The sequence below is a fragment of the Onychostruthus taczanowskii genome, unplaced genomic scaffold (assembly GCF_017590055.1).
Source record: "Onychostruthus taczanowskii isolate IOZ18803 unplaced genomic scaffold, ASM1759005v1 scaffold63, whole genome shotgun sequence".
NCBI lineage: Eukaryota > Metazoa > Chordata > Aves > Passeriformes > Passeridae > Onychostruthus > Onychostruthus taczanowskii.
This window is the reverse complement of record NW_024504012.1, coordinates 751,399-777,980: the sequence shown is the minus strand read 5'-3', so window position 1 is coordinate 777,980 and position 26,582 is coordinate 751,399. Positions and strand designations below refer to the sequence as shown.

At 48.6% G+C, this 26,582-nt stretch overlaps 1 protein-coding gene across 2 annotated transcripts; it reads left to right on the top strand.

Moving 5' to 3' along the window:
- Nucleotides 1-2,798: 2,798 nt before the first annotated feature.
- KIAA0040 (KIAA0040 ortholog) lies at nt 2,799-9,957 on the top strand. Of its 2 annotated transcripts, none has more exons than XM_041420191.1 (2): nt 2,799-2,852; nt 8,500-9,956. In XM_041420191.1, the coding sequence occupies exon 2, from the start codon at nt 8,612-8,614 to the stop codon at nt 8,945-8,947; it is 336 nt and encodes a 111-aa protein (XP_041276125.1). In that variant the 5' UTR covers nt 2,799-2,852; nt 8,500-8,611; the 3' UTR covers nt 8,948-9,956. The 2 variants fall into 2 exon arrangements, with proteins under 2 accessions (XP_041276125.1, XP_041276126.1); XM_041420192.1 differs by lacking the exon at nt 2,799-2,852 and adding an exon at nt 6,612-6,738 and having other exon boundaries at nt 8,500-9,957.
- The last annotated feature ends 16,625 nt before the right edge of the window (nt 9,958-26,582 follow it).

Genomic DNA, 26,582 nt, shown 5'->3' with positions numbered 1-26,582 from the left:
AGAGAGTGTTTCTATCTATCTTCAGTGTAAAATGAGTAGTGTTTTCAAAATCAAATTAGGGGTTGAGGGGGGCCTCAGGAGGAAATTGAAGTTATCAGGGTGCTTTTTGGCATGGGAAAGGCTTTGCTATCACATGGAAATAAGGATTTTGGGAAGGATGGATGGAAAACAGGAGCTGGAGGTGGGATTGGATTTCCAGTTGGTCCAAGGCCTGGGCTCAAACTGACATCCCATGAGGTGACAGGAGCTTGCCTGGCATGGGCTCCCTCAGTTCCTGTGCTTGAAGGGCACCAGCAAGCAGGGAGACAATCTGGAGCTGCAGTGATTCATCAGCAGCTGAGTCACGGCTTCCTCTCGCCCATTAAAGTTTCTGAGAAACAAAGCACGATTCCTTGGATCCCAGATACGCTACGTGCCAAACAAAACGAGGAGGTGGCAGGTTCAAAATCCCTGCAAATGTACCTTTTTTTTCATGCCGCATGGGAAGGAGCCTTGGCACACCTTGCTGCAGGAGACAGCCACAGGGTCAAGCATCACATACTGTTTAAATTCAAAACAGCTCCTATAGACCACTGTGGAATTTGAGTTGGAGTTGGGAGGGACCTTTACAGGTCAGATATGAGGAGGAAGATGCTGGCTTAGAGCAGTGGACTGATTATATTTGTATATTCTTGCATTAATTCTCAGTTTCTTAAAATCTGATGCTTCCCAGCTCAGTTTAATGGCATCAAGACTCCTTCACAGGTAGCAGCATTCCAAGACATCAGCACTAGCAGTGCCACATCACCACAGCACTCCTGCCTGAAGCCAAGAGGCTGCCAAGGCACCGTGTTCAGGGGGGCCCCCGAAAATCCGGGGAAGGTGCAAGGCCAGCAGCCCCTCCCTTGTCAAGGCCTCTGCCAAATTAAATTAGTGATAGGGAAGTGTGGAGCCCCAGTGAGGCTGTTTGCCCAGGGAATGAAGCAAATATCTCAGGTGCCAGGGACAGGCTGGGCTTTCACTTTCCCATGCTCAGGGACAGGCAGCCTGAAGCCTAATGCTTCCAGATATGCTCACCCTCAGAGAGCTCTGATAATAAATATTTTTACTCAATCCTATTAGAGGGAGTTCAAAGGTGGCATTGTGCTGTCTGGTGCTGTAGAGTGGTCAGGTACCCCTCAGGTGACTGTCAGCAGCCGGTGGCTTTTGTGTGCCCTGGGAAGGGTGTTTTCATAGGGGGATTTGGTACCGCAAAAAAGGGAATGGCTGCAGCTCAGTGAGGGGGGAGAGCTGGGATGCAGGGGGTGGGAGAGAGTCAGGGAACAAGGGAGAAATAGGATGGGGTGAGCTGGGACATGGACAGATGGGATGGAACAGGGTGAACTGGGATATGAGAAACTGGGATACAGTAAACTGCATGATGCAAAGGCCAGGAATCTTCATCCTCCAGCGTAAAATCAAGGGAAAAGTTCCTGGTAGTAAGCAGCAAATCTTTAGGGAAAATTTGCTTGGTGTTTCCCACAGGACAAACACCTTCCCCAAGGGTATGAGGAGGCACTTAGCACAAGCTGTAGCCTACAATGTGTGTTTCTGAGTATCTCTCACCTCTCCAACTCCAGCACTAGGGTGAAGGCAGCAGAGGATGGCAGCCAACTTACTTCCATCCCTCCACTCTCCTCTGTATCCCTCTTCCCTCCTATTCCCAGCCCTCCATTGCTCCTGGTGCTGCCAAGTCACAGCACTGGGAACATGAGGCTGTTTTCCAGGAGCCTTGAAGGGTCAGATAGCTCTGGCTAGCCCTGCTCCACAAGTCAGCACCAAGGCTGAAGCGGTAAAGCCAAGCCACTGGCTCTGGAGCATGAAGGAGGGCGAGGAGGGCAAATGTGGGGATTTTGCAATCCAGAAGGATTCAGTCCAACCAGAAAAATTCCAGCAGAACATTTTTCTAGTTGCAGCTTGCCCAGCTGTCAGCACCACAACACTGTGTGGAGGCCATAGGGCCCTGGACTGGAAAGCAGCTGGGATTCAGCAATTTCTGGGTATCACTGCCATAGTGTTAAAAAAGAAACAAGTGAGAGAGAAAGTAGCAAGTGAAGAGTGGGGGTGGCAATCCCAATGGAACTGGGGTCACAGTTTGAAAATACTGAATTGCAGAATCATTTAAGTCAAAAAAGCCCTCACAGGTCACCAAGTCCAACCCTTAACTCAGCAATGCCAAGGCTACACTAAACCCTGCACAGCCAGGAATGTTTCCCAGGCTGAAACATCCATCGTTATCCGTGGTTGTACAGCACCCATAACGCTCCTGGCTGCTGCATCACCTCGGCAAACCCTGGGGATGCTCCATCACCTCCTGCCCGGCTGCAGTGTCCCCTCTCCAGGGACAGAGGGGGGGTGTGATGGCAGGCCAGCAGTGACAGCACGCAGGGTGCAGGTGACAGGGAGCAGGCTGCCGGTGCTGAGGGGTCCAGGGCGGTACTCCTGGCACTGCTCCGAGCTGCAGCTCTACCCTGCCCTCCCCACCACGGCAGCGCCATCACCGCCCTGAAGCCCTCCCTGCTGCCTCCCAAAATCGCTTCTGGGAAATCCTTGGCCGCACCAAAGCCCGGCGAGCCACACACTTGGCTCCCTCCCTTTCCCCACAGCAGGTTCGGCGCTGGTTTGTGCCCGGTCCCTGCCTCTGTCCCGGCCCAAATCCCGCCGGCCGGCCCGGCCCGGTGTGTGCGTGCCCCGCAGCGCGGGTTCCGGCGGGGGCAGCCCCAGGTGGGGCCGGCGGGCGGCCGGGCCGGGGGCGGAGGCGGCGGGGCGGGCCCGGCCCATTCCCCGGAGCCGCGCGCCGGGACCAGCGGGCGGGACGGGGCCGCGGCGCTGAGGTAGGTCGGGGGTCCGGGGAGTACCCGGCAGTGGGCTTTAGCCTCGCTGCTGTGTTACTCAAATCCTGGGCTTTTCTCGCCTTTTATTTATGTTTTTTTAAGGTCACATCGTCTGCTTCGCGCAGCCCGCGGGGAGGGGGTGAGAATGGGGACTGGGGAAAGAGCGCTGAGCAGCAAGCAGCTCTCAGGGGACGGGTGTCTGGGGCAGCCTGCCTGGCACCCGGGTTTGGGGCACCCAAAACCACTGTGGTTTGGAACAGCACAGGTCCTAGAGCGGGTTGACTGGAAGAGACTTTAAGGACACCTCGTTCCAACCCCTGCCGTGGGCAGGGACACCGTCCACTAGATCGGGTTGTTCCAAGCCCTGTCCAACCTGACCCTGAACGCTCCCAGGGATGGGGCAGCCACTGTTTCTCTGGCAGCCCCCTGAGCTTCTTGTAACCAAAGCCACAAGTGATGGAGCCCAGGGAGGGCCACGGCTGGGGCTGCTGCCCGCCCGGACAGGCAGCACAGCCCCTGCCGTAGTTTGGAGGAGCCCAGGATGGCTCTGAGGAGCTCCCAGAGCATCGGGGATGACAGTGGCGCTCACCTAAACTCAGAACTGATCTTTTGGCCGCAGTCTCGGTGATGCGGGGGCCGGCGGCAGCCGCGCGTGTGCAGACGGTGGTGCCGAGTGGGCTCCAGGCAGCGGCTTGCAAAATAGTTTCACTTTAACCCTCTTATCCAACATCCGTATCAGTAGTTTTCCAAATCACTCCCTTTAGGGAATGAAAGCATTTACGCGTGGCTTCTGGCAGGAAGGTTTGGTGGTGGTGGGAACGAGATGGAGCTTCAGCTGGTCGTGTTTGCTGGGTGGTGGCTTTTGGTGTTTGTCTTTTACGTTTGAGGAAGGTTTCTGTAGCCTGCTGCGAGTTCTGGGAGACCGGCGGCAAAACCCTTCTTAGTCACCATTTCCGAAACAGCAACGTGCAATCCCTGCTAAGGAAACTGCTCACCCTCGGTGTCAGGTTTCATCCAGTTTTCCTTTAAGTCTGCAGGTGCAAGCAGGGAAAATAGGTGCCACTGTGTGACAGCATAGCTGTGTCCCTGCTGGGTGGATCAGGGAGCTCACAGGCTGTAACAAAAATTAGCCTCTCCCTGCCTGAGCCACAGCTGTCACTGCAACGGAAAGTTGGTATAAAGCTGACATAAAGCCAGTAACAGACGGAAATGGTTGTTTAATAATGCGATTCCTGCTTTGCACTCCTTAGCATCGACTGCACGAAGTGTGGTCTCATCTGCATGAGGGAAATGGGGGTGGCTGTAGGTCAGTTGATTTCATGTCACCTCCACAAGTCCTGAGTTGCAGCTGGCCACAGAGCACGGGAGTGTTGAAATAATCCAGAAATACTTGGGGCACACCCCACAGGTCAGTTGGCCCCAGAGCTGCCGCTGCTCTCCCTGTGGATGCAGGGAGCACCTTGGAGCAGCCTCACTCCTGCTTGAGTCAGGCAGCATCTCACCTGAGAGGAGCAGGTTGAGCTTTGTTAGGTTGGAGGGAACCTCATGAAGACAGCCTGTTGAGGGTTGGGCCTAAAGAACTTAACTAGCAAAATGACCTCCAGCTCTCTCCCCTCTGCCACGGTGACACAGCCTGGCAGTTTCCAGTAAACTGCAGCTTTTCTGCGAACTCTACCTCCATCCCCAGTCGCTGCGGTTGCTCTGCAGTGCACAGGATGTGGACAAGCCAGCATTGCCAAGGCAACACCCTCTGTTTTGGTTCCCCCATGCACAGGCTGGCAGCCTTTACCCCTCCAGCTCAGCCAGGCAAGCCCTGCATGCCAATGGTTTGTGGTGCCATCGCAAGCCGTCCCTCAAAAGGACCTTGTTTTCCACCCACGGCCTCCCATAACTGCAGAGGAGTGGCAGATGCTCCCCACCCTTGCAAACCAGCTCTTTCGAAGGCAGTGTGGATTAAAGAGCCTCATGCTGGATGTGCAACATTGATTAAAACTTACACAAGTGGCACGAAGCCCTGTCATGCAGAGCTGCCATCAGCTGGAGCCGTCCATCCCTGGCCACAGGAGTTCCCAGGCCAATTTCCATGTCAGCTTTCCCCTGGCTCTGCCAGCACCAAAAACAAAGATCTCATTTAGCAGGATGCTTCACAGCCCTCTCTGAGACACAGCCCTGTCTCCCAGTACCTCCCTGGCCCTGTTTTTTGGTCCCATATCTTGCCCCAAAAAACAGCTGACCTCCCAATGGCAGCTCCACATGCTTGCAGCAAGCAGTTCACGCCCATCCTGGACCACAGCGTGCAAGCAGCTCTCCATGTTCATCCCCCCTCCCTAAGGGGAGATGTCACACCAAACTGAGCAGCAGCATGGATATTCCTAAATGCAGCTCCTCATGGTACACTCAGGTTTTCAGCTGGCAGTGGGTGGCCTTGGGTAACCCCTCTGCCCTTGGAGTTGCTGCTTCCAAACACATCAGTTTTTTTACTTTCCCCTCCCCCCCCCCCCCCCCCCCCCATTTATTTTATATGAAACTGAAGAATCCCATTATTTAGCACACAGGCATCCCTTCATCTACAAAACAAAAAGCAATGCACACCCCAGAAAGAAAAGGCATTTGAAAACCAGCTGCATGGCCATGCTGGAAGATGGCCCTGGGATTTGGGTGCTGCTTGGTCAGGGCAGGGGCAGGTACCTCCACCTTCCCCTTCCAAGGGATGCACATTCGGCTTGCCCAGGGTGCCACATGTCCCCAGCTGGACACTTCCCAGTGACAATCAGCCAGGGCCACTGCAGTGCATTCAGCTCCAGTTAAAGTGGAAACATATCAAAGGGCTTTGCTTTTTTTTTTTTTTCTCCCCCTTCTTTTTTCCTCTGCAAACAATTAATTACAAGCTTAAAAGGAAGTTCCAGCCCTCCTTCCCTACCCAGAAGTTTAGAGGCAATAAATATAAAGCAGTTCAGTGCAGGAATAAAACTGTACATCCTGTTTTGTCTGAAATTAAGGTGGTTGTTGTTAGGGGATTGTTGGATTTTTTACTTCTTTTTTGGAGTCCAGTGTATCATAGGCATCCTGTATTCCTGCCTGGATAATGAGCTGTCAGGATACTTAAGGATAAGTGGCAAACCTGCAGCATGTGGGTGATAACACTGAAGAAAAGCTGCTCTGTTTATTTATGTTGCAGTGTAACCTTTACTACAGCTGCCCCCCAAAAAAAACCTAGGTGAAGATGAAGGCCAGGACAGGGAACAGGCTTTAAGAAGTGGCTCTCACTTATCTCCCCTGTGAGCAAAAGCAGATCTGGGATGCTCCCAGTTGGCTCCAGGCAGGGGGTAGGCAGAGGCTGTGTGAGATTTGAGTCTCTGAGTGGTAGCCTGTGATTTCTCAGGTGGGGATATTGATGATATTTCTGTCCTCTGTTGAGTAGTGGAATGAGGGAATGTAATGAACAGCCAGTTTTGATGCAGCAGACTGGACAAAAATCCAGTAATGATAATAATAATAATAGTAGTAGTAGTAGTAATAACAGTAATAATAATAAACTTCTTCCAGCCAAAGCTAAAACCACCTCCCAGAGCACCGCATTTCATTTGGTAAATCTCAAATGATAATTTTTTAGAAAGGCACCCAGAGAAATTCATGTTCAAAAGAGAAACCAGCAGCTAATTGGGGCCAGCTCAGCTGTGTGCTCATGCAAATCAAAACAATAAATCCACAGTGGTCAGTCTGTTTCTGAGGGACATGGATAAACCCCTTATTTTTAACAGAATCTGAGCACTTGTGGAATCCCAAATCAAGAGCTTGGCATCTGTGCTGAGGGATTCAGCTCTGGAGGTCCTGACAGTCAGGTCTGAAAGCCAGCAGCCAGAGGACACCAGTGGAACCAGACCCTGTAAGTTTGTAGGTCCCACGACAGCATTTGGAAGGCAGGTTTTCCCTTGGGAGCTGCTTTTTTGGGGGCCTGCCCAGGAGTTCCTGCCCAAGCAGCATCACAAGAGCTGTGGTTAGGGCTGGGTGGGACCTGTGGCTGCCTTTTTGGGCAAGGCTGGTGGCTTGGTCTTCCTTTAGGAGTGGGGTGTGATGGCGCAGCGAGGCAGAAGGAAGCACAGTGGTGCTAGCTGGAGAATCCTGAAACTCTCCATACAAGAGAACATCCCTTAGCAGGTGCCAAACAAGGAATAAATGAGATGCAAAGCAAGGAAAGGCAGTGCTGCAGACACGGAGAATTCAGCCAAAACCAGCCTGGGTCCCTTTCCTGTCCCTCCCTCAAGGTCCTCGAGGTCTGTGAGAGCTGCCAGAAGAAAAGATAAGGAGCTACAGGGGACAGGTGGAGCAAGCCCTCTAGGACATATTTGGTGTTCAGGCTGTACCTCTCAAGGTTTTTGGTTTTCCTTTTATTGTGCCTCAGTTTCCCAGTTTCAGGGTTTCAGGACGTGGAGATTTAAGCATTTCCTCAAGAGGCTGCAGGGCTTGAATCCCAAAGGCTGGCAAAGACTGCTGTAAAATGCTGAGCGAGGGTGAAATAGGGTGTTGGAGCTTTTTACTGCCCCTGCCACCTGTACAAGCTCTAATTTAGTGACCCCTGTGTTGAACCAGAACTGCAAACTTGCAGCACAAAGGCCCCTGCTCTACTCAGAGCAGGCCTGGCCACAGGAGAGAAAGAAAGATGTGAGCAGAGGCAGCAGCTCCCTGCCCCTGCAGGAGGGCTTCCCTGAGAGCCCTGGCACTCAGCAGCACCTCTCCCTCCCTGAGGGAAGAGGAAAACCTTACGTCAAGCCACAGAAATGCTTCTCAGCCCTACCCAAACCCTTGGAGCAATTCCCAGGTGAGGCACAGCAGCGGTAATTCCTCCTGCCAGCCAACCCTTCTCCTCCCCTGCTGTTGCCTCTGTGGCCAGCCCTGGTACATGGAGCTGTGGGTGCAGGGCTGCTCACTGGGCTCTACCAACTGAGCATCACCTGTGAGTCCCGCTGACCACAGTCCTCATCCAAAATACAGGTGGTTCAGCCACAGCCCCCACACCAAACCTGCTGGCAGTGCCCAGGGTGCCAGGGCAGCAGGAACAAACCCTGCCTCTGTACTGCCCATCCCAGACCATGAGCTCTGAGAAACAGCCTGGCCAAAGATACCCTATCCCAGATTTGGAATAAGGGGGGACCTGTGACATGTGGTGTCCTGGCTCCTGTGGCAGTATTGTGTTTCCACAATGGTCACTGGCCTACATCAGGCAAGTCCCTTCCTAGAGTCCCTTCCTAGGGCTTCTCCTGCAGACAATATTTCATCTGCTATGAAACAAGCCCTGCAAAGGGCTAATAAGAGGTCTGTGCTGTGATTGCTCAGCCAGGGCTGATGTGTAAATCCAAAGGGGCAGCATTTGTGCTTGGCTAAATTCCTAGGCAAGTAAGGATGCCCCAAGCCCTCCCTCACCCCTCCCCACAATCAAGAACAAACCCCAGGAGAGAGGAGGCTGTGGTTCTCAGATGAAGACACCCAAAGGGACATAGCAGGTAGCACAGTCCTTCCCCCACAGCTCCAGGCCCCTCCAAGGCAGGAGACATCTTACCCTGCTGAGGCTTAGGCTGTTCTGGCAGCTCCATGGAGAAAACTGTTGAGGGAGCAGGTACCTGATCCATGTGGTTTCTTGTCTCTGCAGGCACCATCCAAGGACTCTTGTGGAGCCCACTAGCTGCTTGCAGGAGCTGAGCATATCTCAAGGTGCCTTTCAGGCAGAGGGAGCAGCACAGGCAGCCTACTCAGGAGCTGACATGCAGCAGAAGATCAGCTCTTTCTTTAATTCCATCTTGGAGCTCATCCGTACCAAGCATGAGGAAGGCGTCTTCAACACCGTCTGCCTGGCCGTGCTGTTGGGTCTGCCCTTCGTTGTCCTCCTCGCCTTCATTTTCATCTGCTGTCACTGCTGCTTCTGCAGAAGGAGGGGAGAAAGCACTGGGAAAGGTGGCCCCAGCAGCAATGGGCAGCTGCATGCTGAGAGGAACAAGAAGAAAAAGAAGAAGAAGAAGAAGCAGGATGAAGAGGACCTGTGGATCTCAGCTCAGCCCAAGCTGCTCTTGCTGGACAAGAGACCCTCCTTGCCCATCTAGCAGACAGGAGGGTGTTCAGGTCCTCTCCTCTGAGGTGCCACCATTCCTTTCACCTGTGCACCAAGAGGGGCGAGGAGACACCAAAGCTGCTGCCACTTTGTGGTGACTTTTGACAGAGGCTGACCCCAGCATGCTGAAGGGCCAACAGGAAACAAGGCACAGGTTGTGCAAGCCTCTTCTCCCCCACCGTGACAGCATGCCCCGGGGCAGAGACCCCTGCAAAGGACAGGTGAGCACACAAGGGTGACTGCCACCGGGTCCTACGTCCCTCCTGCCACGAGCACAGTGCACACACGTGGGGCTGGCACACAGCGAAGGGCGTGCGAGGCTCTCCCTCTGCGCTCGGCTGCCAGCACACAGACAGGGGTGCACAGGACAGCCTTCACCCACAGACCAAGCCAGCTGCACGCTCCCCCTGCGCCACACAGACTGCTGTGAGTGAAGCAGGCACAGACACACCTCCTTTGCTTGCCCTGCCATGGAGGTGGCACAGCTTCACTGTCGAGGCTCCGTCCAAACCCAACTCGCTTTATAGACACAAAGCTGAGTTACCCCACAGCTTAAAGATGTGCCATCTACCCGGCCACCAAACCAAAGTCTCTTGTGAGCACCTGAAGCTAGATGCCCTCAGCACAACCTTGGAGACCTCAGACACCATCCTAAGGCAGCACAGCAGAAGGATGCCTTGCCACCTAGGCTAGAGGCAGGAAGGAGAGAGGAGGCTGCCAGACCAGCCCTTTTGCACCAGCACTTAAGAAAACACCTTCCTTGAAAGACTGTTTAATACAAACTTGCCATTAAAGAGCTCACCATGCTGCTGCAAGAGCAGAAATACAACCTGAGGCTGTGTAAAAGCTTTGCTATGGGCATTAGAGTTATTTATTAAATGACTACTAAAGAAGAGCAGGACCAAAGGCCCCTCTGGAGTGAGCCAGGGACATGGAAGCAGTATTGAAGCAGCAGACATGGTTTCCTGGCACACTCAGCCATCACCTCTCCCTGCAGCCCTTGTGCCATATGTCAGACACACACACAGCTCTGGAGTGAGCCAGGGACATGGAAGCAGTATTGAAGCAGCAGACATGGTTTCCTGGCACACTCAGCCATCACCTCTCCCTGCAGCCCTTGTGCCATGTGTCAGACACACCCATGAGCAGGTGCTGCCCCAGCTGATGCCAGCTCTGTGTGCTGCACTGAACATTTCTGTATGGCTGTCAGGCTGACCAGCTCTGGGATTTTGAATGTGCTGTAGAAGCAAAGTAAATTCCATGTGCACAGTCATCCCTTACACAGGGATACATTATACAGCCAGACTATGCACCTCTCTCCATCCTCATGTTCCTTGGAAAGATGGTTCAGCTGGACACAGCAGCTAACAGGACCACACGCAGCTCTCATCCCTGCTCTGCTTCCCACCTGCCCCACCCTGGCTTGTGAGCTTGTGATCCCATCCTATGTCCCTTGAGCTGGGAGTCTCCTGTGCTCCCCACTCTCTGTCCCACCAGGCTCTGTCTCCCTCATCTCTTTTTCCATTGAGGGATGCACATGTGTGATGAGAAGCCTCATCACATCTGGGTTTTGCCCTGTCTGTACACTGGATGTCTTCCTTCCATTTTCTTCCAGTTCTTAAGCTGCTGGAGCAGACCAGAGCTGCTAGCCAGAGCCAGGCATCTGGGGAACAAGCAGCCAAACCCACGTGGGCAAGCCTGGACAGAGCTGCTGGGCACAGCTGCTTCCAGCCCGGGCAAGGGTGATGCCACCTTCCCCTCACTTGGAGGACAAAGCCACCAGCTGGAAGCAGCTGCTTGTGCCACCCAGTCCCAGCACAGCCTGTTTTGTCCAATGCAGGCAGGGCTGTGATGGTCACATCATGTCACAGGGTTTGGCTGCATGTCACAGGGTTTTGTGCTGGGAACAGCCATGAGGCTGGGCTCCTCCTCACACAGCCCTTTAAATTGACCCCATATGTGCCTTATTTTCCAGTTTGCTTTGTCACCATTGAAATCAGTGACTCCCTTCTGCTCCAAAACAGGAAGCAACATATTATGGTATAAAAATTAGGATTTGCCACATGTCATGCTAGGAAACGCAGAAATAGCTCTGATCTCTGTCCCAAGCTCCCAGTCTAGCCAAGATCCTGGAGAACTAGCATTGCACTTGTATTACTCCTTCTTCCTTCCCTCCTTTCCCCCCATCCAAGTGCTTTTCTCAGCCCTCCTGCCTCCGCACTCTCCAGGTGGCCAAAGGAACCCATGCAAGTGCTGTGATCCAGAGGCAGGAGCAGCCCTGAGGCAGGGTGGTGCTGCCTGGAGGAATCAAAAAAAATCAGAGTAAAGGGAAACACGATGGGAGGCCAGAGGCTCAGCCAAACAAGCAGGGGCACGGAGGCAGCGAGCACCGTCAGAGTACAGCCTACCTGGTGTGGAGGTGCCAGCCTTTGCTGGGCTTCCTGCAGGAAGGCTTTTCTCCAGAAAGCATAGCAAGTAACTCTTCAAATGGGGGCAACCAATTCCTACAAGAACCAGAGAACTGCCAGGAAAATGTGAGCTTTGGATCACACACATCTCCAGATCCAGGCTTTGGGGAGTTCAGAGCTAGGTCTGAATTTCAAGGGCTCCCCAAAATCATCATTCAGACCACCCCTGGGCTGGGCGGGGAGGGACCAGGATACAACCCTGCCCTGATCCATCCAACCAGTGGATGGTCTGAGCCTCCACACTCCCTAAAGCATGGGGTTGGCTTCCTTGGTGTCTGCTGTTTGAGCCAAACCACGCACTGAATTGGCTGCTTCTGGAGGAAAAAGCAAAAGAGCGGCAAAAGCCTGAGGTGCACTAGAACCTGTTATCCACCAGCTGGGCAGCAGCAGCCCTGCAGCACCCATATTAACCAAGGGGGCAGAGATGCACAGTACAGAAACTCCTGCTCTCGAGACACCCCAGCCCTGCCTCCCACAACTGCATTTCAGTATCAACCTTCAATTTTCCTGAACAAGTCCATGCAACAGGGAACAACAACAAAACAAATCTTGTGCAATTTTTTTAAAACCAAAAATAAATGACTCTTAAACTGCAAACAAACACTGTATTTCGATCTCTTGGTCATGTGTTTATTTTCCTGGGGAAATCTTTCTTGTACCTGTGTCCTGGCTGTAGATAAGACACAGGGTGAGCTCAGCAGCAGAGGCTGTGCAGTGTCTGCCTGCAGCCAGCTGTGCAGCTTAGAGATTTTTTTTTAAAGAAACAGCTTAACTTAATCAAGTTAATGGCCTTGCTTTGTTAATGAGCACAGCCAAGCTGCTCTACCCAAGGGCAAGAAGTAGTGGGAAGAACAAAAGGTTTGTGCTGTGGGAGGTGGGCTGCAGGTTTGTTTTTTTTTTACAGAGGATCAGCAGCACGGACTAGTTAACCCCAGTTGGTTTTGATCAGACAAGTATTTCACGGTGTCTGCAGCTTGCTGGGCAGAGCCTTTCCAAATCCTGCACCATGGAGCTCTGCCTCCGTGAGGGCAAAAAATAAAAACCTGCTTCTCATCCGGATGAGGCTCCAAGCTGCCCCTTGCCCACAAAGCTGAGGCTCCGGAAGAGGCTGGTGAAAGAGGAGTGCACTGCAGCTAGAGCTGAGCAGCTAGAAATGGCAGAGGTCCACTTCCTGGAGAAGAAAAAAGCTTCTTGCTTCTCTCCAGATGTTAGACACTGGATTTAGGGCAAGGTGTTCTTGGGTAGCCTGGGCTGCAAGGGGAAGGGATGGTTCCAGAGTCCTGGGTTAGATATATGCAGTGGCTGACATGAAGTTTAGCATCCTGGAGCAGTCTAAAGATTGAAGGGAAGCAAAAATGCCCATTAAATCCCTCTATGGTGGAAGAATTGGACCTCACTGACCATTCCACTATTTATTCAGCCAACAAAGCCTAGAGCAGTGACCAAAAGTAACTGTACTGCTTTCCAAATAAGTGTCCAGTGCAGGAAGACACTTCAGGCTTCTCTCCAAATCACAACAACACAGAAACACAGTGTCTTTGGGAAGAGGCATCCTCTCCCTCCTCTTCATAGGTGAATACAGCAGCATTTCTCTGGGGTCCCAGAAACAGCAGATATATCACAGCAGGTGTGTCCTGGCTGGTAGGACCCAGCTACAGGATCAACACAGTGATGCCAAAGCCTTCTGGGATTCAAATTCTGTCCCAGATGTGTTGCAAATCAGTATATAAACTTTTAAGTGATCTCAGAGCGAGGCAAAGGTTTTGAGAATGTATTGACCCTCCAACATCACTGTTACAGGGCCACATATTACAGCAAAACAAGGGTAGTAAAGGGATGTGACCTTTTTATGGCACTACCCCAACCATCCTGAGCCTCAAAACCAGAACAGCCAGTCCCTCAAGGCAAACAAACTGCATTATCTGAGCAGTCCCAGCCTCCCGGGCTGTAGCACAGGCTCTAGTTAACCCCAAAAAGGTCCTTTCGCAGAGGCCAGCTGGATACCGGGAAGTCTCTCCTGCCTGAAGAGACAATGCCATCCTGTGGCTGCTCGGGAATACTGACTTTCTGCTGCGGTTTTCCAGCAGCTCTCACTTTGCCCTTCTTGGTGAGAGAGGAGCATTAGGAGTGCCAGACAGACCATCCTCAGAAACTGCAAATGAGGTGCCTCATTTGCCCTTAGCTCAAAAACAAAGCTTATACTACTTAAGGGAACATTCCCTGCTCCCGGGGGGATTCAGCTTTAGGATGGGATTGTGTTTTGCTGCTGCGCAGGAAAAAGTCACAGGTAACAATCACGCCTGCTGTTTTTTAGAGCATACACTTAATTTTAGAGTGGCTGTCTGTGAGACTGGTCCTCCTCTCCCTCAGCCACCTTCCTGATGACTTCACCGAGCCCTTTAACTGAATAACAAACTGAAATCTGTCCTTGCCTACAGACAAGTGGGCAACAGGGAGAAAACACTTCACAGTAAAGAGCCCTCATCCCTTCCCCGTGTCCTTCTCTCATGCTCTTAGCATAGAGCCTGCAAAACACTTCAAGTACAATTTTCCTTTCTACTCCTCTGACCATTAGTGTCCTCCCTCCCCCAGTCCAGGGCTTGGATATCCTAACACAGCTCAGATGAGTCTCTGCTCACCTGCCCACCCAAGAGGCACAGCCCCGAATGTAGGACGAAAAATTTAGTCCTCACCTTTGAGAGACAACTCTCTGGCTCTCCTCAGCCAGGTCCTAGCAAGCACAGGTCAGTTAAGCACTGCACAAAGTTAAGTCACAAAGAGAGCACACTCCCCATCCCTGTTTTGGAGCAGACCCCAAAGACCGAATCTGCACAGTCCCACTCCAGACCTGGGTAATGCTTTCATTTCATGCAAAATGCTTAAATAGGAAGAAAAACAATTCTACCACCCAAAGCAAAGAAGACAGAAATATTTAAGACCCCCTTTATTTGTGAATTTTTTACTTTCTCCAATGTCTGGGATGGATTCTTTAAAATGTATTACTCAGCTTAACACTGCAAAAGGCCATTAAGACATGGGACAACCATGTCCCAGTGTCCTCAGACAAGGAAGCTTTTGAACAAGCAGCATTTGGTTAGCTCATACTTCTTCCCTGGCTGGAGCTGGCTGTCCAGAATGTTAATGTCTTATCAGGGGAAAAAAAAATAAACCTCACCTTTATGGCTGTGAGTGGAGAAAAAAAAAAAAAAAAAAAAAAAAAAAAAAAAAAAAAAAAAAAGGCAGTCAAATGTGAAACGATGCACTGGGGCACACAGGATTAGTTTAACTCCAAGGGATGCTCATTTTAGAGGTGGATGACAAGTGTTATCATTTCAGCATCACTACCTGCCACACTGCTGATGAAAAAGCAGAAGGCAGCAGATGGAACAGTCACATAGGGAATTTGGTTAACCTGTAAGCAAGCAGTACAGAGAGGTAGGTCTGGGATGGTGAGCAGAGCCTGGAGGAGAGTGGACCTTACATTCACCCTGTTCTGGGCCTCACCCTGGAGAGTGAACATCAATCTACTGCACATCTCCTTCATATTTTCTCTGGGCTGGGAAAAATGACACAAGCAAAACAGCAAGATTTTAACCTGCAGAGATGTGATACTGGAGGCTGAGGAACCCAGTCTACAGAACACACATGGGTTAGTGAGCCTTGCCAGCAGACTGGCAGTGTTTCCCAAAACCCAGTTCTGCAGGAAGAATAGGGAATGTGCCCAAATAATGAGGAGAACTACAGACCAAAATAGGGAGAGGTGATAGTCTCAGAAAAGTTCACTCTGATGTAAATTAGGAGGCTATTATTTGTTAGTAGGTTCAAATTTATTTTTGGAAGTCTGAAGTGGATGGCACCAGAGAAAGACAGAATTAAGAGGAGTCTGTAGCCCAGGCTTCAGAAAGAAAAACATGTGTTAAGGCTTGTTTTACATAAAGTTCATAGAAGTTGCATGTATTGGATCAATCAGGTCCTTGTCATGCTTAGCCAAACCAGAGTATCTACAGCAGGATCCCCCACCAGCCCCCTCCTAGTCTCTGGAACATCACCCACCAGGAGCTCCAAAGCTGCTGGCAGGTTGGCCTGCAGATCCAGATGCCCCTGGGTGCACACTGGTCAGCTATTGCATTGGAGAAAGCTGTCTGAATCAAAATTTGTAAAAAAATACTGAATCATTATCTTTGGGTATTGTTCTGCAGAGAGTTCTATTTAATCCTGATTCTCTGATAAAAGCTTCTTCCTCCTCCCCAGCATTGGCTCAGTACTGGAAGACTGAGGACAGATCTTCATCTCCATAAAAGAGATGGAGAATTCATGTCCTTTCCATGACTCCCGGTTCACACCCTGGGAAAAGACCAAGGAATTTCTCTTACTAAGGTGCCCAGACCAGGTGCTAGGAGTCTACCACTGCCCACCTCAAATACCATTTGTTATAAATGAGAAGCTTGACTAGGCCAATATTCAAGCAGCAATCAACTTATTAATTAATATGGTAAAGTATGAGCAATACAACGCTGGGGACAGTGGGGGAAGTTTTCCCTCCAACTGCACGCCGATGGTTGAGACTTACAGATATTTATAGGGGTACTCATAAGCTTTATCAGCAGTTTCTATTCCTAATTTTTACATCACAATTCTATACACTATTGTGATCTAGTTTTTCTCAGGATGTATCCCAGAAAGGAGTATCCCCAGATGGTGGAGTCCAGCTTTCAAAAGAAGAAAGAAGTCTCCCAGCTGGTGAGGTCCAGATTCCAGATGTGGGTCCACCTTTTAATTCCAAGGACTGTAAATCTCATAACAGTGATATCCAGCTTCCCTTGGTCAAAACTATCAATCCTTAAGGTGATGTTAATCTTCCTTTCTCAAGCTGCTTTCCACTGTTTTGTTAAGGCATCAAGATAAACACCTTTCCTTTTGATATATTCTAAAGCTATAGTTTCAAAGACCCTTACTACAAGCAATATTCTAAAATTATACTTCAAAAGGTTATTATTGCAAATCTCTTTTTTAGCTACAAGCAGAAAGTTCCTGTCGAACAGCAACATCTTTAAAGCTTTAATTCGAATGCTCCTAAATCAACTTAAGACTTATAAAGGTTAATTGCAAACAAAGAATAGGTTCAAAGGCCTTCTTCCATGCTTTACTTCCTCAGTTATTTATTAGAATTGTCTTTATAATTGTCCCATGGTCAGTTTCCACAAATATCACAATCACAGATACACACGTTGCCTGTGTGTACCTGACATGAAACACAGCTTTGTATTTCACACATTTAACCCTCCAATAAACAGAGACTTTAATTATAATCAGTCTTTCAGCCACTTTTAATACAGATCAAACCTCTGTCTATCTTGGAACACAACAGGACTGAGCCACCTTCAATCCCAAATTAAGCCTGTACAGTGAGATGTACCCCAAGCATGCACTAAAAACCAAAGGAAAGGCTGCATCAGACAGTGAGCAAGCATCCCAGTGTGGTTCCTAGGGAGTGTTCCTTTAGGTGTTCCCATCAGAGACCAAGACATCTCCACCTTAAGTATCTCTGCCCACAAGAAGCAAGGAGCCATGAGCTCAGGTCCTCTGGACCCAGGGAAGAGAGAGTGAGAGCTGTAAGTTGTGTTATGGATCATTTTGCTTTCTAAGGAAATGAATTGGAGGGCAATCCCTGTTGCTCCAAGGAAAGACAGGAAGGAAACACAGCTCTGTGTCTTTTCTCCAGGCTATGAAGGGATAATCAGCACACCAGCTCTGTTGCTCACCTCAGTGATTGCTCTCCCCATGCTTCCCACTGAGCTTGGCCAGGTGGGGTTCTTGTGCCACCATGCACTGTGGTGTGTCAGGGCACAGCTGCTGAGAGCCACATCATTGTCCCTTTCCCATGTTGTGAACTTCCAGCCATTGTGGTAGGTCCCTGCATCCCCTAAAAGAAGGGATCAAAGACACAGATAATTAAGTTACTACAGCTGCTCAGCCTGAGGGCTTATCCACCCTTCATGTGGGACAGAGCAGGCTTGGCAGGGGAAAAGCCACAGCACAGGACAGGTGTGCACACAAATCTCTAAGGCACTGCTATTGAGGGCATGTCCAAGGGGTGCATCCTCCCAGCCGAAGATATAAACCTCATGGCAAGAGGGTATTAAAGGATAAATGGAAGACTATGGACACGACAGCAATAGTAGGGATTTACCAGGGGCAGAAGCCAGCACTGCTGTTGAGCAAACTCCCATCTGAATAAAAGACACTTTTGTTCCCTCTCAGCTGGGAAGCCCCAGAAGCTGATGCCCCATCAGCACAGGTTACCTCATAGAAACTTCCCAGCTTGCCTTTTCAGGCACTTCCCTGGGTCACAGAGCCCTCTCTTCCCCATGAACAAGCAACCCTTTTTCCTGTCTTCAGCATGAGACAGGCCCATGGGCACACTCTCCTCAGTCTCCCTAGGAAGCTTTTCTCCTCCAAGAGAACCACATCTGATCCACCCTGACCTAAGGAGCTCCCACTCTGCTGGCAAGACAAATACACAGGTGCCAGCACTTGCTTCCCTGTGCAGAGACAGCACCAGTGCCAGGCCCTCCTCACCAGCACTGCCTCTGCAATTCCCCACTGACAGCCTGGATCTGTCCCTGCTTGAGGCAACCTGGAGGAGCTCACAGACGGATTCTCTGGCTGCCCACAAATCCACACAGAGCTCGTAGCAGATGGAGCTGCTGCTTGTGAGGTTGTGCAGCTTGTCAAGACCTAGACATAGAAGACAATTACTCTTTAAAGTAGGAAGCCTGTTCACCTTTGCAGTCTTAGACTCTCATCCCATGACCATTTTGGTTAAACCAGCTATTTCCTGCCTTCTCCTTCTCTGCTTGAGGCTTCATGACAATTTGCCAAGTTTACGCTGTCTTATCTCAGTTTCTGGCAAGAAACAGAAATATCAGAAGAAACAAACAATCTTAGCCAGCACAAGACCGGCTGTACTGCAACATTATTTTTCCCAGAACATTTAAAGACTCTTGCTCCAAAACTTTGCCCTATTTAATGCTGGATTCTCTGATTCACACACTGCATTTTCTGGCTGCACATAAGCACTGGGACAAATACTTAGCTGTGCAATGTACTTTCCACAAATCTGAGCATGATCTGAACACTTAAGACAAAACAAGCTTAGACAAGATCCACAAGGCGTTTGGGTTTCTAAACTTCACCAAGATCAGAGGGGCTTGGCAGTAACACACAACAGTTTATTTCAGTGCTTATCACTGAAAGGTGAAAAAGCTAATATTTTTCTCTGGTTGTTTAAGGAGATTGCTATCAAAGAACCTCAGACCTCACTGCTCCACATTCACACACGCTCCCCACCTCAAGGCATCCATGCCTCTGCCTTCAGATTCCTTTGAGTCACTCAGCACCTCCTTGTGTGGCCAGAGCTGAGGTGCATGCTCACAGCACTAGCAATGAGAACACTAACAGGCATCAGCTGAACTGCATTCACTGTACATACACTGTACATAACCCCAGCCTGTTGGGTACATCAGCAGCCACTACCTTCCCTAAGACATGCTGCTCCATTCAGGAAGGAGCTGAAACACAGGAGTGCAGTAGAGAGAAAGGACCCTCATAACATTTGTATCATGTCCATGTTATTACATTCATAAAAAAGCAGGAAGGCGAGCAGAGCCCCACTCAGTATCCCCTGCCTCTGTGAGTGTTCATGTCACAGTACAAGAAAGAAGCCTCATAACATTTGTATCATGTCCATGTTATTACATTCATAAAAAAGCAGGAAGGGGAGCAGAGCCCCACTCAGTATCCCCCTGCCTCTGTCAGTGTTCATGTCACAGTACACCTGCAGCAGCCTGCTGCCATCCCTGTTCAGGTAAATGGTGTACATGCCACTGGAGCATTCCTATTCTGCTGCACCTGGCTGCAGTCTGTGGGATACAGGCAGGGGAAGCTCACTGTGTGAACAGAGCAGGAAAAACTGCCCATCAGCAAAGCAGGAGCAGGCACTTCACCTTGGGAAGCTCCTATGGACAAGGGTACTGGGAGAGAAGCACAGGGCCCAGCTGCAGGTGGCAGCTGTTGGCCTGCCCCACTGCCTGGGAGCTGGCACATGGATATCGTCCCCAAGGGCTGCAAGAGATGGAACTCAGCTTCCAGAAGAGCAACTCAGGGCCAGCAGCCCAAACCTTGATGAGAGGTCTCTACACATTTCCAAGGAATGTGCAAAACACTTCTCCTTTGTGAAGGTTTTGCATAGCTTTTATAGTTTGTAAAGTGAAATGTCTGTCAGTCAGAAATTCAAGGCTTATCTCCCTTCAATCTGCTCTCAAGGCAAGATGTTTATGGCCAGCTGGGAATTCCACCTCCCTGGTACCAGAGATAACTCACTACAGGACAGATATCTTGGGTTATCTCACCAATTAGCAGATTCCTGCAAGGGGGGAAGATGCCCTGAGCTGTTGCATCAGCTGATGGAACAGATAAGCTCTTCTGCAGCAGAGGGGAAGTCCAGCTACACCACTGCAAAAATGAAAGACACAAACTGCAGTGCAGCTCTGGGGCTGAAAGTCCACCAGTGGCCTTTACAGCTGGCAAGCAGCAGAAGCCTAGACCAAACACTGCAAGCCTTCTACACATCTGGTTTGGGACGTTCTGTGAGCCCAGCAATTGGCTCAACTGTACAATGTCCAGGAGCTCCTCAGGATGTCCAGTGTCCATCAGGCTCATCTCTGAGGAGCACTCACACATAGGACAGGTTTAGGCTCTATGCCCCAGTGCTGGAGCACAGCTCTAATGTGGCCTGCTGAGAACCTCCACCCTTTGTTCCCCTACTGCAGATGAAGAATGACTTCACAGGCTTTGTTGTTGTCATGGTTCAGGGTTTTTTTAGTAGATGCAGGAATATAAAGGAACCCAGAGCTTCACAGTTCAGTCTGTGCTGGATATGGGATACTCCAGCTCCTTCACTGGAATCAAAGAGTTTTTCAGTCAACAGCAGTCATCAAAAAGTGTCTTATGAGGTGCCAACAAGGGGCCTGCAGTGCTTCCCTCAAGATAAATCCAATTTTTAAATGTATTGAAAGTAGCAACACCAGAAGCAGCTTCTTCCTAATCTTCATCCTGTGCTTGTTATATTCTACATATTTTAGGAACATCTTAAGGAAACAATTTGATGAGTAAGGTTTTAGTGGATTTCCAAGTTGTACAGAGGAGATCCTTGGTGGGCAGTTCTGGCCTCCAGGGAAGAGTGCTCTAGCCCTGAAGTACACCTGAGTTTATATCAAACTATAAATGAATCATTTATCTCAATTCCCACCTCTTCCACAAATCTCCCTGGAGGACTCATAGTCATACGAATCCATAGGCACATTGTTGTCTGACTTTCCTGTACAAACCAGGCTACAAAAGCCTGGCCCTGAAGAATGAGGATAAGCATAACAAAAATGATAATGCATCAGTGAAATAATGCAGTCGTGAAAAGGCCACAGAAAAACACAAGGCCGTGCTTTGTCTGTTTTAGATAAGTGAGAAGAGTCGAGCAGGCTGGCTCCTCCCAGGAAATGCTGCACTCCTCATGCAGTGCTACTGCTCAAAGCAGATAAAAAGGCAGAGAGGAAGAAATCAAAACATCAAATGTAAGAGAAGGGACAGTAGCACTGCAGTGCCCAGCCCATGCTGTTTAAAATGCTGTCTGTTCATTACAACTGAAGACCACCTTACACCAGGCTCATGAGTTAAGAGTATTCCATTATCTAATGAACTTGTGCTTCATTTGGGAGAGGTCTAAATAACTGCTTTAAGTGAAACAACCCAGAAACCTCCTCAGACAAGTTCACTACATATGTATCTGCAGCTGGACAGGAGAGGGAGCTAAAAGGTACCAAATCCATCCTAAGAAGCAAGGGATGGGAAGGGCAGCCTCAGAGGCTGCAGTCTCACAGCACTGCCCTTAAAGGCCAGCTGGCAGTTCCCATGGGTGCAGAGGGCCACCACAGGCCACCACTGTTTTATTAGACTATCAAATACATTTGGAAAAACAAATGAAATTGGGGAAATTATTCCATGTCTAAAGACCTAAAAGGGGTTTTGTGTATCCAAAACTGTATACACAAAACTCCTTGCTTGTTTTTTCTCTCCAGCCCAAACTGGTAAATCTAACAGGAGTTTTATCTTTAGCTGTAAACTGGGTTTTGACCATACAGTGTAAATAACAGCTGCTTAAGCGAGTCACCATTGCTTATTTGTGGAGCCAAATAATTTTGTTCTGCTGGATACAGTGCAAGGAAGATAAAATAGATGTGCTAACTGCTTCCATGTCCTGCCATTCTTGGTACTTTGGTAACCATATCTGCATATCAGAGCCAAGCTGGCTGAGCTCTGGCAGGGTCAGACATCCTCTGCCCTGCACTGGGTGAGATGGGCTGCTGGTTTCCGTGGAACAGCTGAGTGAAAAACATGGGTGTCCAAACAGGGCTGCTCTTACTCCTTCCCCTTATGGGCCCTGCTGATTTCTTCCACCTCTCATCATTTATTTCTTGCCAAGGATATGCCTGAATTGCCAAGTGGGGGGGGGTGGGGGGTGCCCAATTCTGAGGTATTTCAGCTGGGGTTTAGGTCTCCTCCTCACAGCTACTGGAGCAGGACTCTTTCTTTGGGAGCAACAAAAGCACAACCACTGCCCAGGCAGAGACAGAGCTCAGGCAGAATATGCTGTTAGTGGCTTTTGCTTTCTGAAGGTCACAACACCTTGCCTGAGTTGTTTTGGGAATTAACCAAGAAAAAAAACCCAAATCACCTGCTCAGAATCTGTGAAATGCAGCTCTCTGTCACTTTCAAATTCCTCCCACTGTTGCAATCTTTTCCCTGCCCAATTCTCAGATGGAAGCACAACACTAGATTTCAGGAGTCCTAATTTCACATCACAAGACAACAGCCTGCAGTAATGTGGCCCTTTGAGGGCAGCCATACAACCCATGACCTTTACAGAACAACTTTTTTGTTTAGTTTATTAGGATTTTTTAAGTCACTGAACTATTAAATACATCTTAGCAGCCTAAGCAGTGAAGGTCTTGCAGATGCCTCTCAAATTATTGGAACAGCATTTCTTTTCCTGCTGGAGGCTCTAAATTCCAGGGCACAAATGCACAACAAGCCAGAGTGTAATTTACCACACACCAGCTTAGCTGCACTGTGACTTACCACACATTAGCTATGGTAAAAGTTGTGATGTATTAATGTGATGTACCACCTGCATGTACTAACCTCAGCTCTTTTGTGAGATGAAAATACATTACTTTTCATTTTAATGAAAGATGCTGAGGCTTGTTTGTACCACCCTAGAGCAGCACACGCTGAGAATTGGGAATTTGAGTAATCACAGCTCATTAGCAGTATGAGATGCCCACCTGTGACAAGAAAAACCAAGGAAATTATTTTCTTGTGTGATATGAAAATCAAGTTTGTTCTTTAGGTCTAATTTCACTGCAGCTGAGTACAGACTGTGCTGCTTTGCTATTCACTACTGAGCTCCCTGTGTGCTCCAGGAGCTGCCCAGACATCTGCACCAGTGAGAACATGGGCTGGCTGGAGACAATGAACCAGCCTGAAAGTAGAGGATTGCCTGAGCTCCACCACTGCTTGACTGATCCCCTCATGTGAGAGCTTCAGACAGTCCTACAAATTCCCCCGAGGCATCTCCTGTTATGTCTAGTCTAATTTATATGATTAAATATGTTGGTTAACATCCTGTGTTGAGCACCCCAAGTATTCCTCCAGGTAATTTTTGTGAAGAAATGCACATATATAAGACAATTTGTCAGTAGAAACTGCTTCTGTACTCATAGTCACAGATGGATTGGTGGAAATAGAGGCAAAATTTCATTAAGACAGTAGTTCAAGAAGTTTCCCAATCTAGCTGCAGATTCAGCTGCAAACACCCTTCCAATGGAGACTCCCTGCCACCAAAGGACAGCAAGCAAATATACTGTTTGGGAGATCTGATTTCCCACATGTTTTTTAATTTATGTTATTAGCCAAATAAACATGCTTTTCCTTTTTAACAAACACTCTGCCATGATTATCTGTCTGAAATGCGTATGAGCCCCCTGTCCTGTTGGGAAATGCTACAGCAGTCACCCAAAGAAATGCTTGGATATGGTTTGTAGCACTTTAAAGGCAAGGCATGAATTACACATTGCAGGTGGTTATGAGGTTCGAGTTTTGACTTTAGTTCCAGTTCTAGTAACTGGTCCCTTGTCATGGAGCCTACACACAACAGGCCTCAGAGTCCTAGGCTGTGCTGGAAACCTGTTCAGCCACTCTAGTAACAATTACATGCTTGCCTCACTGAAGATGCGTGCCAAGCAGAAGAAGCTTTACCAAAAGAAGTAAAATGGATGAAGGAGTTTGAATTCCACTCAGCTCCCTCCAGTGCTGCTACAGCTCACCTGTCACAGCTCTGGTGCTTGCCTTCTTGCTCCTGTGCCCAGATGTCAGTGACATTCCATGTCTGACTTCAGATCCAGTAAATTGATCATGTCATATTCACTGCCCACCTGCAAGTCCTTGGGGTCTCCACCAGCCAAGGTGTATCTCTCCATGTACCTGTCTGTTGCAGTAAAGTGGAAAAATTATTAAAATGCTTCTTAAAATCAAACCTGCTCTCCTGAAATCAGTGGCTGGCCTTGTCAAGCTGGCACTTTGCAAGTTCCCATGTGAAAGCAATCCAGGTGTGAGCAGCTCGTTAGCATAACAAACTATTCCTGGGTAAAAAAAACAACCAGCACCTGTATAAACTGGATTTACACTGTTAGATAGAAAAATGAAAACTATCTTAAACAACTGTCCCTGCACACAGACACCAAGAGGTTGAGTGACCAATCAATACAGGACAACAACTTGTTACTAACCAATAAAAGTAATTGGCAAGAAAACTACTGACCAAGTCCCACATGAGGTCTGTAAAACTGTATAAAAAGGAGTTATGTGAATAAAGATTGACTTTTTTCCACCATGAAGGAAATGGAGTCTATATGGTTTATTCCCACACCTTTCTAAGGGAGCCTCCATCTTATTCCATGAGACAGCGGTGGTATCTTCTATCATTCAGTTGGTTGTCACACTGGTTGGGCTGTCGACTCCTGAGACAGCATTTCAAAATGCAGGATTAGCTATCTCCAGTTGAATTAAACCCCTAAAACACCTATCATGGCATGTTAGGAAGAAATTCTTCCCTGGGAGTGTGGCGAAGCACTGGCACAGGTTGCCCAGAGAAGCTGCAGCTGCCCCACAGCTGGAAGTGCTCAAGGCCAGGCTGGATGGAGCTTGCAGGTGAGGATTTCCATAATATCAGCTCTGAAACAGCAGAATGCACTTTTTTTCCTAAAAAGGACAGAATTAAGTGAATGAATATGCCCAGAAACTTGCTATTTACAGAGAATGGCTTTCTCCCTGTGGAGACACCCCTCCTTATGTTTCAGGGGAGCACAAATAGATCTCACTGGACATTCACACATGACAAAAGAATTGTCTCAGTCTAATTAACAGTCTGACTGTTAATCATTCCTGCCACTTTACCCAGTCGTCCCTCAAAAAAACCCAAAACCAATAGGAATCTCAAAGAAATTAAAAATTCTTTTCTCTTACCTATCAAGTACTTTCAACTGTCTGGTTGAGAGCCCTTCTGATGCAGGCACCACTTGCAAAGGCAATTTGAGCAAACCAAAAGTGACCAAATCCTCCCCTCTTCCCACTCCATCTGCAAACCAGCAGCAGTCCCTGCAGCGAGTTTAAGAACCCACAGACCAGATGAAAGGAACCAATAGAGGCCTCGGGGCGTTTCCTTCTCACAAACCACCTAAGCTGCGGGCTGGCTTTGGGAGTGATTCCACTGCTCAGCATTCCTTTTGCCCATCAGCAGGAAGCACCATTTCCCATTTGTTTTATGCTCTACTACTAGTCAAAAGCCAGAAAGTCTCTCCAGCTCTGTACATGTCTGCAGGAATCACAGGATTGTTACTGAGGCTACTATGTTAACAAGCACATTTGTAATATTGATGATGAGAAATGCAGGTGGAGTACATCAGAAAATAAAAATTAAAAAAAAAGAATTTAAACTCAGCAGCAGTTAAACACTATATTTATTCAGCATAATACTTTCAATAATCCCTCAAGAACTACCCACATGTTTATTTAACCAGGTGCATTACTGAGCCCATTTTTTAGCTGACAAACCTCAAGAACTCCCCACATGTTTATTTAACCAGGTGCATTACTGAGCCCAGTTTTTAGCTCAGATTCTGAACAGTTCCTTTGATTTACTGTAACCAGAAGCTGTGCTGAGGGAGCAGAAGATGGTAGCAGCCTGAAGAATATCAACATTCATCATTAATCCTTGTCAGTGGCAGCTGGAGAAGTGCCAGTCACCCAGGTGATGCCGTTGAGCAAGCGAGGGAGTCAGCCCTGGCTGAAGAAATAGCTCTCCTTGGCATCCTCACCCATTCCTCCTGCATCCGGACCATCTAAAAACACAAAAGGGGAATGTACAAAATATACAGATATATACAAAATATTATATATAATATATACTATATATACAGAATATACAAAATATTGTAGAAAAGAATGCATGCTGTAACATTCAGATCCCCTTTGATGACATCTGTTTTATCTGCTCTGCTGATATATATACCAATTAATTTCACCATCTGGAAAAATAGCAAGCTATAGAGAATTACAAAGCTTGAAATTCTCCCCTTGCAAACAGCAGAAAGCTACCACAGCAAGCACCTAGGAAAGCAGCTGACTGTAGTATGAATAATAAAATTTGAATAGCCAGCCAACCTAGCTACTTCTTTCAGATTATCACATACTTCTGGACCAGTATAATACACCAAGTAACTAGCACACACAGAGCAAGCAGCTTGACAAACTGAGAGAACCAGCTTCTTGAATGACTTTTTGCATGTAGCTAATGAGTTGATACAAACAGAAAACTACAAATTCAACATCAAAACCGTGATGCGCGTAATCCCTGAAACCAGGAAATAGACATATTTTAAATGCTGCCTAAGCAAAGCCCCAGTCAGTGGAACAGGACAGTTTCCCTCACTGAAAAAGAACAATGGAAGCAGAATTTCCCATTTGTTTTTCTCTGTTTGGGGTTAT

Excerpts from the sequence above, each read along its gene's own strand:
- KIAA0040 (XM_041420192.1), top strand. The coding sequence starts at position 8,612 with ATGCAGCAGAAGATCAGCTCTTTCTTTAATTCCATCTTGGAGCTCATC.